The 17,654-nt window shown below is 37.5% G+C and overlaps 3 protein-coding genes across 4 annotated transcripts; 1 reads left to right on the forward strand and 2 right to left on the reverse strand.

Moving 5' to 3' along the window:
- Nucleotides 1-33: 33 nt before the first annotated feature.
- LOC134672416 (calcyclin-binding protein) lies at nt 34-5,096 on the reverse strand. Its single transcript, XM_063530299.1, has 5 exons — nt 4,898-5,096; nt 4,183-4,411; nt 3,002-3,208; nt 1,318-1,483; nt 34-213 (listed from the first exon to the last, which is right to left on the reverse strand). Exons 1-5 carry the CDS (start codon nt 4,916-4,918, stop codon nt 114-116), a joined length of 723 nt encoding a protein of 240 aa, XP_063386369.1. The 5' UTR covers nt 4,919-5,096; the 3' UTR covers nt 34-113.
- A 2,263-nt stretch (nt 5,097-7,359) lies between these two features.
- LOC134672707 (serine/threonine-protein kinase RIO3-like) lies at nt 7,360-9,735 on the forward strand. The gene is made up of 3 exons (XM_063530653.1): nt 7,360-7,538; nt 7,752-8,765; nt 9,033-9,735. The coding sequence occupies exons 2-3, from the start codon at nt 7,893-7,895 to the stop codon at nt 9,222-9,224; spliced, it is 1,065 nt and encodes a 354-aa protein (XP_063386723.1). The 5' UTR covers nt 7,360-7,538; nt 7,752-7,892; the 3' UTR covers nt 9,225-9,735.
- Nucleotides 9,736-10,343: 608 nt separating this feature from the next.
- Nucleotides 10,344-17,547, reverse strand: LOC134672418 (inhibitor of growth protein 3). 2 transcript variants are annotated; one of them, XM_063530302.1, is made up of 11 exons: nt 17,350-17,547; nt 16,966-17,041; nt 16,688-16,881; nt 16,362-16,503; nt 15,305-15,404; nt 14,963-15,052; nt 14,062-14,173; nt 13,689-13,767; nt 12,983-13,069; nt 11,378-11,513; nt 10,344-10,789 (listed from the first exon to the last, which is right to left on the reverse strand). In XM_063530302.1, exons 1-11 carry the CDS (start codon nt 17,375-17,377, stop codon nt 10,670-10,672), a joined length of 1,164 nt encoding a protein of 387 aa, XP_063386372.1. In that variant the 5' UTR covers nt 17,378-17,547; the 3' UTR covers nt 10,344-10,669. The 2 variants fall into 2 exon arrangements, with proteins under 2 accessions (XP_063386372.1, XP_063386371.1); XM_063530301.1 differs by having other exon boundaries at nt 16,688-16,885; nt 16,970-17,041; nt 17,350-17,546.
- Nucleotides 17,548-17,654: the final 107 nt, after the last annotated feature.

Genomic DNA, 17,654 nt, shown 5'->3' on the forward strand with positions numbered 1-17,654 from the left:
ATGGTGATAATCTTAAAAAAAACGGCAGATTATCTAGAAATTATTAATTATTGATTTTATTAATTAACCTTAAAAATAAATCGAAATTAAAAACAATAATATTGCTTGGAGCTCTACAGTTCCATTGAATCTATACCTGTCTTTTTCTTCTGTTGTCCTTCATACCAAGCTTTGGAAATCATTCTCTTCATTTCATCATCGCCAGTTTCGTACCTGAAAACAATAAATAAAAATCATGAATTACAAAGCGGATAAATGTGAGCATGGGAAAGTTTTAAGCCTTTAAGGCAGAGGGAATATATTTTCCACCTGATTTTGAACTTTATTTCAAATTTATAAGGTTAAATTTTGCATAATTCCTGACACCCTTATGCCTTATAAAGGGTTAATATTAATAATAATATTAATAACTAGCCCGCAGGGCAGCTTGTGGCGAGCTGTTGGGGAGTAACGACCCCATGGACCCGAGTGCTCCCGAGAGTCGGTCAGGGTCTCCGTCTCCGGCGTGTCTTCGTCGGTCGGAGTGGACCCCAAGGAGACCCGCAGGACTCTCAGCTCTGGCTTGCCTTCATTGGCCGTCCAGAGAGGAGTCGCTAGAGCTATATGCTCCAGGGGTGGAAGTGAAAGATGCATAAGACGCGAGTTGGCACAGTGGCTGGTAACAGCCACTGGGTAGAAAGCGGCGCACACCTCTCGACACCCCTGAGCCGCCTACACCAGTGTTGCTCCTGGTCGTCTTTACAACGACAGTTTCAGGGGCCCACCTAGTTAGTGGCAAGTCACCGCCTGCCTCGATAACGTGTAGAAGCATTGTTATGGCAGGTGTCCGGACCTCTCTGCAATAGCCCAATCTTTTGACCAGCCAAACTTCAACACCATAACCGGCACTCTTCTCCACTGTATTTACAATAGCTCCTATGCCAGCTGGGACCGATTTACGGGTATCTATTTGTACCCGTGGATGGGTTCTAGCTGGTGCATTACATAACATCAAACTTGTCTTAAAGGGCCTCTGTGCTGTTGGCTTCGGCCCCACGCATGCCTCCCAAAGGTCCGGGACCCCATGGTCCCGAGATATGGAAAGACATACAAATAATTAATAATTAATAATCTTTACCAAAAATACCATTAATTCTGTCTTAGATTTTACACTTTTTTACACTTGTGGGGAAAAAAATAAAAACCGGGCAAGTGCGAGTCGGACTCGCGCGCGAAGGCACATTTACAGTCTTACTTAGGTCGAAATTTAGGATATACGGACCACATCGCCTATGTGTAAATAACACCATCTACAAGCAAGTGTAGCAATAAACTTACATGTTTTTCATCAAACTCATGATGGATTCCTGTGGATCCTTCTTGTCCATCATGTCATCAGTCTTGAAGCGGTTCTTGTGTTGGTCATCAGCTTTCTTCTCAAGGCTGGTCATGTGTGACCATTTTACGTTTGGTTGAGCCTTTGCAAGGAAGATCACCACCATATCTAAAATAAAACAGAACATTCATTAGGGGTCATCCATTAATTACATCACACGTTTAGGGGGAGGGAGGGGGTCAAGAAAATGTGACATATTGTGACATGGGGGAGGGGGGAGGCACCAACTTTGTGACGTCACTTTAACTTCATCAGTAACCGAAAATTTATTTAAGTAAATTATTTTATTCGCTGTACATTTAAATAACGAGTTTTTAAAACGATAATCGTTTTTATTCATTTAATTTTCTTTTCTAAGCAGTTTTGGGTTATAAAATTACTAATATTTATATCGTCATAAATATTTTGATAAAATATTAATAATACTTAGGTACTTACTTAATTCGATTTGGCATTTCGTAGAAAAAATGTGACGTCACACTAGGGGGGAGGGGTTTGCCAAATGTGACCAAGTGTGACAAGGAGGGGGGAGGGGTCAAAAAACCTAGAAATTCGTGTGACGTAATTAATGGATGACCCCTTAGTTAAGACACTTAAGACCATCAACATCATCTACCTACCGGGCTTTAGGTACAGCCCACTAATAGAAGCAGGCCACTGTTGAGTAATCTAATCCCAAGAGTATGTCACAGTGTAGTTGTTTATCATACAGAAATCTAGAAAACTCATTGCTACTAGGTATTAGCCAGGATTCAACCCTACAAACTTTGGTTTAAAAGATGAACACCTTCATAATAGGGATGTTTCCTGTACTTAAAATAAATTATTTCAAACCGTGCACGAAATAAAGCACCAGATAATTCTTAGAAAAACATAGATAGCAGCTATTTTTAAACACAATTTGTATTTAATAAATGGGATTGAAATATAAAAAGTAGGTGAGTTTACCGTGACGTCACTACATTCGTTTTCATATAAATTCCATATTAGAAAATCGTTTTGACAGTTCTAAAAAAGAAGCTGATTTGACTAGTAGGAATGTAGCCTATACTACAAGGCGAGCAACATGTATTTATTAATTTAGAATAGTTGCTCTGTACGTTATTCAGTAACAGTGGCCTAAATGTTAACATTAAAAAATACCACAAAACAGATATATATCAGGAGTGACATGACATTTATTAAATCTACCAACTACCAATACACGATGTTGCAACTACTGGCATGGCCACTATCAGACGAGGCCAGGTTGATGTGCAAACTATACTTAAATGTGATGTAGTGGTGTAGGTAATACTTCACTACTACATCATTATTATTATTACTATTGGATCTTATTACGGGGGTGACATCGTCACTGCGTGACAAAACCCCTAAAAAAAGATTTAAAAAAAAGAACAGATATCCACTTACAGACCCTCACCAATCATACCTAATTCATTTAGTGCAGACAGTGCAGTACAGAATGTGTTGATAAAATTCTTTGCCAGTCTCTCTGGGACAACAAAATGATACAATCAAAACTTAAAAATGAAACAGTGCAATGGTACAACATCAAGATTTTTCTTAAAATATCTCTAGGCTAGGTACCACCAATGCTCCAGTTTAATTTATTTCATTACAAACCTGTTTTCTGTTTCCAATGGCTGTCTTCCACGACAATAGGCTCCAGCAGCTTGTTGATCACCAGCACATAGTCCTTGTTCTCCAGGTTGTCCACGTGCAGCTCCATGGAGTGCTCCGTCAGTTTGCAGTACACCTGCTCTTTCGGGACGTTCTGGACATTTTTCAAGGTCACAAATACTTTGACATACTTTTCAGATTGATCCCAACCTGGAAACCAAAAATAAAAGTAAGTTGACTTGATGTTGTCATATTTTAAGATGAAAGTAATTTAACATGATGTCATATTCAAAGAGTTGTGTACTTCAGTCAACCTCAGTACTTTTTGTACTGAGACTGGCTGAAATAGCAAGACACATTCATACATTTCTGTGAGAATATGATGGAAAATAATTATGCACTTCAATATTTCAATTCAATTATGCACTACATCTGTACAGGCATTATCAGTTATTACAATTGCCTATCACTTTTACAAATATTAATATTATACAAAGCAAAAAACTGTTGTTCAAGCTCAAACTATAGTTCGTTTTTTTTAGCATTAGAAATAAGGTAAACACTCTTGATGTGTCTTTTAATTGAAAAACATATTTTAAAAATAAGTTGCGGCAAATATGTAACAATAATTAATCTACTACAATCATTTATATTATTCTGCTTGCGTTTTTGATTTTTAAAAAGCGTTTTTCAATTAAAAGACATGTCAAGATCGCTTACCTTCTTGCAAGTTCTTTCTAATGCTAATAAAAACGAACTATAGGTAGCAAATAAGGTTGAAGGATCCACTTTTAATTTGAACTCTGAAACATTGACAAGTATCTGAAGGTACAATAAAATTGTTAATTGACCCTCTACACCAGCGGTCGGCAAAACAAGCGGCCCGCGAACCCCCCTGGCTATTTTGTATGTAATATTGTCAATGTCAAACAACAATGTCTGATAAAATCACACATATTAACAAAACCGTCAACTTCCTTAACTACTATGTGGCCCTTGGCTGCTAAAAGGTTGCCGACCGCTGCTCTACACAAAGAATAATGTTAAAACCTGTATACACATTTATACAAAAATGTAGGTACCTGTCTACTTATTTAGGATCATGCACTTGATGTGATTTAAGGTTGAATAATGACATGAATCTGTTAAACAGCTACAAAAACTACTTGAAACTCTTTACTTACCATATCCATTTAATTTAATTTGATAACGTTTCTGTGAACCAGACGGTGCGTTAGAAGTGGTAGGAGCAGAATCAGCAGCTGCCGCAGCAGCCTTCTGGCTCTCTTCTTTATCCTTCAAGCTGATCAACTCAGTTTCCAGTTTCCGGATCTCGAGCGACAGTACATCTTGTACTTTTTTGCGTTTTGCAAGCTTCAGCAAATCATTTAGCTCTTCAATGTCACTCTTCAACTGTAGTAAACCAATGAAAATATATAGCCAGTTTATTTTGTGATTTATAGTAGGGAATGCAAATCGGTTATTTTTTGTATGGAAATAACCGCGGTTTCGGTTAATAACCGATTATTTCCATACAAAAAATAATCGAAAATAACCGATTTGCATTCCCTAATTTCTAGCCTTTCTAAATATGTATCTTGTTCTTTATTATCAGTTTTTAGTTTTGTTCTTAGGTTCCGTACCCAAAGGGTATAACGGGACCCTATTACTAAGACTCCCCTGTCCGTCCGTGCGTCCGTCTGTCACCAGGCTGTATCTAACGAACCGTGATAGACAGTTGAATTTTCACAGATGATATATTTCTGTTGCCGCTATAACAAATACTAAAAAGTACGGGACCCTCGGTGGGCGAGTCCGACTCGCACTTGTCCGGTTTTTTTTTTTCAATAATAGAAAAGCTGAAGATAAATGTTTGTTTATAAGAAAACATGCGCTTACCTCGGTTATTTTCGCTGACATTGTGGAATAATGACCTGCAGCTTATATAGAGACAATCTCTTCACTGAACGTTCTCTTAATAAAGTTTTTAGTTAGCAGGACAGATCTACTGCAGTTTATTGTAATCAATAATTGCTTCTTGAAATATCTCGCACGAAATTGCTAGAAAGAATGCCGCCCGTTCGTAACCCAAAAGAAACCATCCCAAAACTCAATGAAAGGAAAACGTCAAAATAGACTTCAAAGCGAAGAAATATAAGTTGTATACATTAACAATTTCAACCATATTTTTGTAGCGATAAGAAAGAGTTTTGAGTAATTGTTTCGTTACTTTTATAAAAAAATACTGGAACTTGCAACATGCAGAAAATATTAAATAGGGCACGATTAAAGGTCATGACACACTATCGCACCGCACCCTATGATATTTTATATGTAGATAAGCCATACACTAACATATCAAGCGAAAAAAATGATGCCAACCAATGCTGCCAACGACACGGCAGCATTAGTTACAATTTGTTTACAACTTCATACGCAAATGCGTAAAAGAGACGGCACAATTAAAATAATACCTAAGTAAAAAAGAGACGGCTAGTGTTTGTCACTTGCGCGTGAATTTGGTAAATCAGTGATACCACCATAACACGACAGCAAACAGTGAATATGGCGCGAAGCGTAAAACTTATTAAGAAAAAAAAATATCAAAGACTAAGATGTTTGACAGAAGGTGCAAATCATTTTAATGCAGTTTTATGTGTAATATACTCGCTACCGAAGTAAAAAGTTTTCATATTTAGTTATGTATATAAAAGATATTATATTATACTCTTTATTCATAATTTTTCTTATACTATAGAAACATTTTACCAAAAAGCAAACTCAATAACAACAAAATCCTTTATTTTACTAACAATTTTATGTTATTAATAATTGTTACTGTGTGAGAAAATGAAATGCCTGACAATAAATACTAATTTTGTAGTAATCTTTGTATAAACAGCAATATACCTATTTACTTAATTGACGCGACCCGGACAATAATATGGCCAATAATAATCTTTAATTTGCCAATTGTTGTACTTAAATACAAGAAAAAATGCGTTCAAGTAAAAAACTTCAATATTAAAGTTGAAATTTAAGTATATTTCTTTTATTTGTACGACAAGCACCAAACAATGAATGCAACTTACCATGACGCGTCTGCTATGATAATCTATGTACGCAGTTGGTGCGTCCTTGTCATTCTCGCTGATGAGAACATAAACTTATCTCGTTCTGTCAGCCGGCGAAAATGGCGGCTGGGTTTATTTAATTCAAGATTAAACCGAAGAAAAATGGGTTATTTCATCTTTTACTTACCAATGATATGTGACGCCGTCAATTTTTTTGCGCTTCCGCGGATAATTTGAGCATTTCAACATAACGCAGGTCGGCATTTTGTTGCTTAATACACGTTATTTGTGGAAAAGTATTAACCGGTGTACACCTTCGCGCTTGCGTCAGGCAGACTGAGACAAACTCGTACACATGACACGAGGTGAGTGCTTCAATTTTGGAACGTGTATAACACATCTACATATAAAATATCATAGACCGCACCAAATTGGACCACATCCTTGGTCCGATCCAAACTATGGATTTGCTATGGATCCGAAGTCGTTCGATCGACGGCGTACAGGACCGCAACCTTGGTCTGGCCAGCATATCTCTTTCTTGTTCTCACTTATAACTTCATCCTTAAGGGACATACGTCGGACCACTTTCCACTCGAATTCACTTGATCGAACTTGGTCCCGGATCTTGTAGTCCCGGCTTGTAGTTGAGAAGAATGAGAAGTTCATATTTAAGGTCAATACAAACTGGAAAATTTTTCGCCCAATCTGATTAAATTATCAATTTGATTAGACGGTGTGTACGCCAATAGGAAATTGAAGGAGATTTGAAGCTGTAAAGCCCCCTCCACACTCGTGCGCGAATCGCGGCGCGAAGCCGCGAACGCAAGTGTGGCGTCGATGTTCGCAGACAGCGAAATCGACTCCACACTCGCGTTCGCGGCTTCGCCCGCGATTCACGCGCATAGTCTGGAGCGGGCTTAAGAGCTATTAATTGTTTACGTGTGGACACCAGACTGATGAGATTCACGCCAATTTTTGTCAATTTGATCTTCCCATCTGAACGGGCCTTCATCGGAACCTCGTTTCCATTCGTGTAGTAAGCGCTTAAGACATGACAGTATTGTAGTGCTGCCAACTACTGCGTATGAAATAAGTTTGTCAAGTTTTATATCTGTACACGGCGGGAAGAGGTCGATATCTCGCGGGAAAATAGAGAAGAAATTTGAACCTTACGTATTTTTATTTTAAGTTCAAATTCCTTCGGTAGAATATCTTGAGTTATAAACTTCTTCCCACCGTGTACCGATATAATACATCCGTACACGTAGTCACAATATTATTGTGACTGTATTGTAAAACTTTTTGCAACAGCAGGAAAAACTTCTATGTATAATATTGTGAAATAGGCGCACGAAAAAACCCACTTATAATTATTTGTATTTATTTAGAAGTTAAACATAAAGTTGGTATATATACCTATATTTACGACGCAGTTAAGGAGAGTTAGGAGTGCCTAACATATAGTTCGTTTTTTTTAGCATTAGAAAGAACTCCGCAGAAGCAAGCGTGCAGTTTTTATCAGGCTCTTTAATTGTTAATAATTATTGAATTATCTAATGTAGCATGGTCAATACATATAATTTACTTGAAATTATTACCGCTAAAAGTGCCCGATTTGGAACCATAAGCTTACTTCTGCGAAGTTCTTTCTAATGCTAAAAAAAACAGACTATAAGTGTAGTGAGTTAGTAGATCGTCCACTTAAACTGTTGCATTAGAAATATATACCTGTGATAACGCATAATTGAATTTCTTGAAGAGCCTGCAAGTGTCTTTTGCAGTAAAAATTGAGTTATTCCCAAAGGCCACAGAAAAACATGGATCCTGTTTGTAGCAGTGATTTTAATTTTGCAAGCATTGTGCAGTATAGAACTGAAAGGGAAAACATATGTGATGCAGAAGGTACTCATACAATGCATGATGACGAGGAAACTGATACAGAAACCATAACCGATTCAGACTGGGAACAATTTGAACCTATCATTAAGTTCAATAATCCAAAACAAAAATGTTTTAAATCCATAACATATGACGAGCAAAAGAATTATACCTATAGAAAAATAGTTTCAAAGGAGAAAGAGGAAAGAAAATTGCCCTCTTCATATTACAAATTGGATAAGTCTACAACTCTTCTGTTAGAGAAGCTAATAGATGTGCGTTCCTTAGGACCATATCATGATGTGGTTGGGAAAGGTAGAAGCTCTATTGTTATTTCTGCTGGTTACAGTAATATTAAACACTTCATGTCTTCTTTTTGTCAATCATTTTTTCATGCTGTCAAGATATACAAATTGAGCCATGATGAAAATTTAAACAAAGCTATATATAAGCGAACTAAGAGAGAATTTGAAAATATGAGCATTTTAAGAAGCCGCTGTTTGATACATGCTGTTCCTTACCCTGTGTGTTACCACAATAATATTTTAGTTATGTGCATGGTTGGATCAAGCAATGAACCTGCTCATCATTTGGCTAGCTATCCCGCAGACCTTTGTGAAGATATTTACCATAAAATAGTAGCAGGTCTGAAAGGCTTTTACAGATTTCAGACTGTACATGGAAAATTATGTGCTGAAAATATTTTGATTTGGCGTGGCAACCCATATTATGTAGGATGGTCACATTCTGTAGAGACACATGAACCAGCTGCTCCTAAAAAATTGATAAAAGATTGCTATTTTGTTACAAAAGTAAGTATGAAGTTGTCAATAACTGAAGAATGTTAAAAGTTCCTCTATTGTATGCGAATAATTATATTGCTATCCCGCTCGCACGGTGTCATTGCCTGCTGGCATCATGGGCGCACCAGCATTATAATTACGCGTAATAGAGATATGATATATATTTATTATTTAAAGACAGGATTTACAGACAGGAGATATATATAATTAAGCATCTCTTCTGAATAAATGAGTCTGAAAGGGACATAATTATTAATGCATTTTATTTTCTTACAGTTTTTTAAAAGCAAGAATGTTAAGGTCATGTCATCAGAGGCCCTGTTTAAACATGTCTCAGGTTTCAAAGACATTAGTCCTGAAGTATTGGATGTTTTATACAAGAAAGAACAACAAAAAGTCAAATGCCGTGGGAACCCAAACAGAGCACGAGAATTCAGTGCACCCAGTGGGAATTGTCGATTTAAATGATAACATTTGGATTAGAAATAATAGTATTTTTGTGAGCTGCTCTGCAGCGGCGCCACCATAATGAATACCAATGAATTATATGGTGAAATGATGTACCTAAAAGGTACATAATGTACCTATGATGTTTATGGCTGTACCTGTGATAGGAAACGAAATAATCGGCATTGAAAGTGGCGCCACACAGTACTCATAGATAGAAATGATATTAGCTATTTTTTTCTTATGTAAATTGATGTACTAATGCTGTTTATTGCGTAGCTATTTAAAAAAAGATTAAATGTAAATAAAGTCACTAATCATTGCAAAAAACCTTTTTTTCAATAGGTACGTAATAAACAGCATTAGTACATCAATTTACATAGAAAAAAAATAGCTAATATCATTTCTATCTATAAGTACCTTTTAGGTACATCATTTCACCATATAATTCATTGGTATTCATTATGGTGGCGCCGCTGCAGAGCAGCACACGTATTTTTGACTGGTGGTTAAGCTATGTTTTACCAATAAATCTGTTGTACACAATTATTTAATTTATACGCATTAAACCCCATATGCATAAAACTATATGGGCCTGATTCAGTTTATTTTTTATCCCTTTCTTACAAAAACCTACACAAGTCGAAATAACCAGGAAATGACAGATAAATACAAACTTAGAGAATAAAACCAATGGAGTGGTCATTAACAGGCGTTCCCCTGTCGAAAAAAGGCGGCTAATGGTCAACCACATGTATGGACTGACGTTTATCTGACATGGCTATTTTGACGTTACGTATACATTTGATGTGCCCCTGCCCCGCAAAAAACGGCAGACTATTTTGTATCGAAAATTATAGACATGACGTCTCCGTTGGTTATATTCTCTAAGAGTACAAACGATTAGCTAATTGAGGTTTGTAGCGCGTTTATGAATAAGGGGGTAAATATATAACCATAACTTGGTGGTAGAATACCTCTAGTTCTACCACTAGTAACTTTATCATATAATTGACTCACACTCAAGAAATCTATGCTGTCAGTATAAGGCTCACAGTGTTCAAACTATTTACAGTAGCAAGAAGGGGTAGCATCTACATAAACCAATTGAAGTTCCATAATAAGATGAATAAAAAAAATATTAATAGTAAACATTTATTGGATGTAACCATGATTACAGACACAAATACGATCAAAGCATGGAATATTTGTATACCTCGTTTTTTTTAGCATTAGAAAAAAGATAAACAATCTTGATGTGTCTTTTAATTGAAACACATTTTAAAAATAAGTTACGGCAAATATGTAATGATTATGAATCGAATACAATCATTTATATTCTCCTGCTTTCATAAGTAATAGTTTTTGGTTTTTAAAAAGCGTTTTTCAATTAAAAGACATGTCAAGATCGCTTACCTTCTTGCAAGTTCTTTCTAATGCTAAAAAAAACGAACTATAGTGTTTATTTAGTTCTTGCGGTGTGCTCTGTTGCGTCGCATATTGGTTTGGCATTGCGGGCAGTACCACTTGCCCTTCGGCGGAGCCGTGATGCCCACACATGGGTAGTGGAACCACTCATAGGGACACTGAAACAAATCAATTGTCAGGCTATTGGAATAAAGTATGATCGCGAGAGGGTTGATCACCCATAGCAACTCCGTTGTTCTTCAGACTAAGGGTTGGTTGTACCAAACCGGCAGTCACCGTTTTAGGGTTTGCTAAATTTTATTGTATGGAAAGTTTCATAGTTCTGTGCTGCTTGACGTTGATCAGTCTGTTAATTGTGGTTGGTACAACTGGCCTTAAAACATTTAATACGCTTTTCCGCTTAAGAGTTTTACTGTAAATTACGTTTCTTTGGTTTTACAGGCTTACTATAACATATGTTAGAAAATGTTGTGTAGTTCCAGAAAAGTTGATTAGTGTAGACTTAAAATCAAAGCTTTTTCTCTCTTTTAGATAACAAAAGCGGCAGCCCCCGTAAAACTGAATGACATTGGGACAATTAAACTACAAGCAACTGACATCCTCCTACTTTTGAAGTCAGTTAACACTTTCAGTGCCAAGCACCTCATTTCCAATACAAATAGAACACCTGGCGTGTTCAGTGAATATGTTAAAGTGGGTTTAAAAGATTGCAAGGGGGCTAGAAAGTAGAAATGTTGTAGTCTTACGTCTTGATTATCGCAGGCAACCATGTCCCCGTAGGAGACCTGGTTACAGATGCAGTAGCGAGGCTCGTTGGGATCGTAGGTCCATTCCTCCTCCATAGGCTCTTCGATCGCTACGCTGTTCACAACATTGTTCATTCTGAAACAAGACATAAAGTTAATTAAAAAGTGTCGGCTTGTACATAAAGTTAATTAAAAAGGCTCGGTTTTCACGATATGTAGTTCGTTTTTTTTAGCATTAGAAAGAACTTGAAAGAAGGTAAGCGATCTTGGCACGACTTTTAATTGAAAAACGCTTTTTAAAAATCAATAACTATTACTTATGAAAGCAGAAGAATATAAATGATCGTATTAGATTCATAATTGTTACATATTTGCCGTAACTTATTTTTAAAACGTGTTTTTCAATTAAAAGACACATCAAGATTGTTTACCTAATTTCTAATGCTATAAAAAACGAAGTATAATAAAAGTAACGCCTTAGCAGCTTTAGCCTTAGGACCTACTATGTACAGTCAGTAGCAATAGTTGCTAAGCGGGCGAGGTGCTCATAATGATCTTGACGCGACTTTATTGTTAAGAGAATAAGAGCGCGTCAAGGTAATTTTGAACACCTCGCCCGCTTAGCAACTTCTTCTGCTGGCTGTACACCGAGAACGAGTACGTGTACGAGTATGTCCACCGAAAGTTGGGCCCTGCTTACACATAAGATTTATGCTTAGTGCGAGTTCATACAACATTTGCTACTAAACGCAAGTATATACTAAAATAATAGATAACTTACCCCCTTATTCATAAACGTCAACTAAAGTTGACAGGCCGATAATAATAGTTTGTCCCTTTCCATCATACCAAAACGTCGGAAAGGTACAAACAAAAAGGCCACGTCTACGCCTAGGCTAGTCTGTGGCCATGAAACCCCATTCATAAAAAAAAAATCATCGGCTTGTCAACTTTAGTAGACTTTTATGAATAAGGCCTACTTAATTACACCATTCCACTAACCCGGGATTAAGCGGTTAAACCGTTAACCTAGTGTCAAATTGTACTGGTAAGGGGTCATCCATTAATTACGTCACACGATGTTCTAGGGTTTTTGACTCTCCCCCCCTCCTTGTCACACTTGGTCACATTTGGCAAACCCCTCCCTCCCTCGTGTGACGTCACATTTTTTCTACGAAATCGCCAAATCGAATTAAGTAAGTACCTAAGTATTATTAATATTTTATCAAAATATTTTTGACGATATAAATATTAGTAATTTTATAACCCAAAACTGCTTAGGAAAGAAAATTAAACGAATAAAAATGATTATCGTTTTAAAAACTTGTTATTTAAATGTACAGCGAATAAAATAATTTAAATAAATTTTCGGTTACTGATAAAGTTAAAGTGACATCACAAAGTTTGTGTCTCCCCCCTCCCCCATGTCACAATATGTCACATTTTCTTGACCCCCTCCCTCCCCCTACACGTGTGACGTAATTAATGGATGACCCTTAACCATGGTAACGCCAGGTTTACCCCGCGTTAGTGGAATGGTGTAAGTGGGCCTAAGGGGGTTAGTGTAGTAGGTAAGGTAAGAAGCTGCAAGTGTGGTGTCCGTACACTTGCGTGGGCGAGGAGGAGCGGCTGGCGGCGGGCGCGAGGTGCGCGTGCGCGGCCGCCGCGGGCGCCATCGTACTGTAGCTTTTCCTGTAACGGTAACGGTCATTCATTTCAGTATTTATTTTTAGTAAATTCGGTATTTTACAGTAATTTAGTTAGAGGTAATTTAGCAGGTATAAAGTAAGGTTTGTTCATATCATCTCAGTCATAAGACGTCCACTGCTGAACATGGCCTCCCCCTTGGACCTCCATACGTGCCGGTTGGAAGCGACCCGCATCATATAATTCATATGATGCGGTTTGTTCATATAATTCCAAGTAACTCCAAAGTAGGTGTATTAGAGCATTTGTGATATATATCTCGGCATTTGAAGTTGGTTTTCTCGATCGAGCATATTTGAACTTCACAGTCCTTTGGCACTGTCTTACTGCAAACAACCGACGTGAAATAAAACGGATAGAGGGAAGCTACCAAGGATCGTCAAATATGTTCTAAAAGCAAAATGTTGTAATGTTGTCAAATTAAAACCACCAATCCACCAATTAAAATTTTCTTTGTCCAATGTCATTTCGTCTCACTCTCTCATTAAACAAAATGTGAGACGCAAATACACATGCGGACAGGTGGAATAACATCCTAAAGAAGTTGAGTAGGTACACCCAAACTTCTGAAGTTGCTGTAGGCTAGCTTAACTGTAATACTAACTTTTGCTTGTGTCGTTTGTTGGAAGCGCCGGCGCCGGCGCTCGAGTGCGCGTGCGCGCCGTGCGCCGCCGCGCTGTGACCTGCAACAATCGTATACATATAAACTGTACGTCCTGCAATAAAAAAAGGACTAATCAAAATGCCTGCACTAACTGCGCGATTTCGTCGCTTTGCTACAGGTAGCTAGAAGTACATCCGTACAATTTTGGTGGCTAGCCATAAGCCGCGCGTGGCGCTGTCGCCACCTGGCGGCCATATCAGATTCTGTCCTGATCGTAGCAGACGCGTTTTGTTAGAGAGTGAGTCTTCTGTAGGACCTAGTACTATTATTTATTCTATGCCTATGTGTGGTGGCCTCAGCAACAGCAACCTACCGGCGTGCAGGGAGTGGTGGTCGTGTAGCGCGTGCGCGGCGTGCGCGTGCAGCTCGCCGGCCACCGCCTCGTACGTGCTCTTCATGGCGGCCGTGCGCCGCCCTTGCTGCATCTGTAATATGTGTTTTGTACTCACTGGATGGTCAAACTCTACTTTTTACAGAATTACCACGTAATAGGGTATTATACTGTATTTAAACTAAATTATTTTACACCATGCAAGAAATAGAGCACCAGATAATTATTAGAAAAACACAGATAGGAGTTATTTTTAAACACAAAGTTCTATTTAATAAATCGGATAGAAATATATAAATTACATATTAGAAAATCGTTATGACAGTTCTAAAAAAGTAACTGATTTGATTAGTAGGAAAATACCCCAATTATGGATCAGTATGGCGCCATCTATAATACATCAAATTTAATTTGTCTTAGACTTTACATATCTTAACCCATTCAGCGCTAATCACGACACATTGTCGTTTTGTCTCTAAAAAGAGCTACATACAGGGAAACCCATGTTATCGGCTACGACCATAGCTCACCGGTGAATGTCTTAAAGCCGCGGACTTGACGCAGGCGGACAGCGGGGCGTGCGTGGCCGCTGGCGCCTGCTGCGTACGTTTTTTTATGACAAGCTCCTATTATCAAAACCATTCTCACAAACCCAAAGTTCGATCACTTTGGGTTTGTGAGAATGGTTTACAATGTTTGATCAGTTATGATAAAGTTGCATTGTCTTTCATAGGCATAACTCAATTGTCATGTCAGGCAAGTTTCTAACATAGCTTCCAAAATTTGACCCACACATATACTAACCAAGTATATAATCTCGTAAAAATGGAGCGCTACAGCAGTGAACGACCACTTTTTGTTTTAAATAATAAATTAATATTACCTGTTGCGTGGCTGCGATAGCCTGGCTAGCCGCCGCAGCTATAGCGTTTGTGGCTTGACCCAAGGAATACGAATCGCGACCTAATGCGTTCTGTAACAAAATATTTATTATATAAAAAAATATTTGTTATAGATGGTCAAGCAAATCTTGTCAGTAGAAAAAGGCGCGGAATTCAAATTTTCTATGAGACAATATCCCTTCGCGCCTACATTTTTCCAATTTGCCGCCTTTTTCTACTGACAAGATCTGCTTGACCGACTCTATATTGTTATTGAACACAAAAAATAGAAGTCATAATTTTTTTATTCGATTTCTAATAATTATATATGGTAATATATGTACTTGTATAGCGGTGTCGGTCCGGGACAGGGAGTTGCCGGCCGCCACGGCGCGCGACTCGCGCGAGCCCCAGCTGTCGCGGCGCTTCTCGCGGAACCGATACCTGCCAGATACAATTTGTGTGATAAAGATATGAAAGAAGACATGTGCCCTGTTTATCAAAAGCTTGTACTTAACTTGTAAATCTTGTAATACAAGTGGAAGTCCCTGTTGTTGATATTTGATATTTGATATTTGATATTACAAGTTACAAGCTTTTGATAAACGGACCCCAGTGCCCAGGGCCGGAACAAACCAGTGTCTGTATTTCCGGCAGACACCATAACTCCTAGGCTTCGATGTATTATCGGTTTTATACATTTTTTGCTCTTTGCTGAATTACATACATCTTTTAAGATTTAAATCCATTTAATTATTTGGTAACAGAAAGCAAAGTCTTAGCGATTCCTTGCCAACCCTTAAATTAATGAACAAAGACACTTATTTATACTACCAGGTACCAAATCTAAAATGTAACATACAAGGAACTTCTTTACACTACAAAAAAAAAAACATTAATATTACTTTGACGACACAAAGGCATAGCATGGTTTATGATTTGTGATAAACCAGTGACTGAATAGTTAGTTATTTTTGCAAATGAAATGCCCCTCCTGAAAAATATGTGAGTCTCTGTCTCTACTTTTAGATTCCTTAACATTTCAATGACCTACCTACTACAACCTACTTTTTTGACTTGACTGCAAATGCTCCTAACCAATTTACTATGGGGGTCAATCAACTATTTCTTGTTGTTATTCTGTGCCATCAGCCAGGAGACAATAGTAGCATAGTTTGTTAGAAGAACTGCTGTAGCATGTTCTACAAACATGCTTAGTAGATGTCCCATTATGGAAAAGGCTTATAACTACAAAAAATTTAAAGTTTGGTTCATTTAAATACGCCAAAACTAGTATTTTAGTGACCCAGGAGGCCGTAACCATGGCAACTAGTGACAAGAAAAAGTTGATTCACCCATGTAGTAAGATCTTTATACTAGTTATCTTTAATTGATAGTCACCTGCTATCCTTGTAATGGTTGTTGTTGGATGTGCTGGTGTGGTTGGTGTTGACGTCAAGCTCCAGTGACCTCTTCTCCAACAGTTCTGTGATCCCCTTGTTGTCCGCCTCCAGCTCACACTTGAATTTATGCAGTTCTGTGTCTGTTGATCAAAATTATAGCATATAAACGGCAAGTAACTTAGATTTGTATTTTTAAGCCTTATGCTGCCATGCCGGGCATATATGACCGATTTTAGTAAGGGAAAGTTACAAGCGCAGTGTTCAAAGTGTTAAAACATGCTAAGATTTACAAATTAAATAAGGTAGGATTTATATTATACACACCTAGTCGCCTTAAATAGCGGTCCACTAGTTCAGACATCTGGTTAGCTAATGCAACTTTTTCATCGGCTTCTTCGAGAGTCTTGTTGTAACCTCGCTTTATATCCGAGAACTCTGTGTTGGCCTGTTCTGTGTCTACTTCCCCTCTACGACAACCACCAAATAAAGTCCGAACCCGTTTTTCCAGGGTATCCATACTATCTATAATAAAAATGTACCGTGTTAAAATCATAGTTGACATTGTGGTTAAATTTGACTTGATTGAGAATTTTTATGAGTACTTACTTTGGACGGATAAATCCATTTCACGCATTTCTGTAAATCGATCTCTCAATTCTTGAGGAAGATGTTCGATCACTGTAAAATTATAAAATAACTATAATGCAAAATCATGTAATATAAAGTGTTACCAAAGTATTTTATATTGCAAAGCACTTTTGCAAAGCTCTTCTATTTGTGTAGACCATCGTCAAGTGTTTAATTATCGTCATGTATAAACTAAGCTTACGTTACTTATGTCATAATTAAGTTCAATAAAAATAATAAAACAATAACTTAAAATAACTTTGTCTTGCGCGCCAGAGCCATATTTTTTTCTTAACAGTGCTACCAACCAATGGAAAAGCTTCTGTCATTTTAGGGCGTAAAGAACAAAGGCAACTTACTTTCCAAATAGTCTTCTAAATACAGCATTTTGGTGGGATTTGTAAAGATTTAATTAATTAAACAACACTCTAGGTAAGTTTTCTTATATTTTAAACTAGTTATAACCGTGATTAAAAGAAATATGTGCACGATTGACGTGTAACTACAACGACGTCATTGAGTTCGTCATTCAAGATGGCGACCTTGTACGCATTTGAAGATATTAGAGTGGGGAAGTCAAGTGTCGACTCCGTGGTCTCCGTGCCGAATTCTAAAGATTACGTTTAGTATTATATTCTTTAACTACCTTTCTTAATTATAATGT

Source organism: Cydia fagiglandana, chromosome 17, assembly GCF_963556715.1.
Source record: "Cydia fagiglandana chromosome 17, ilCydFagi1.1, whole genome shotgun sequence".
In the NCBI taxonomy this organism is placed as follows: domain Eukaryota; kingdom Metazoa; phylum Arthropoda; class Insecta; order Lepidoptera; family Tortricidae; genus Cydia; species Cydia fagiglandana.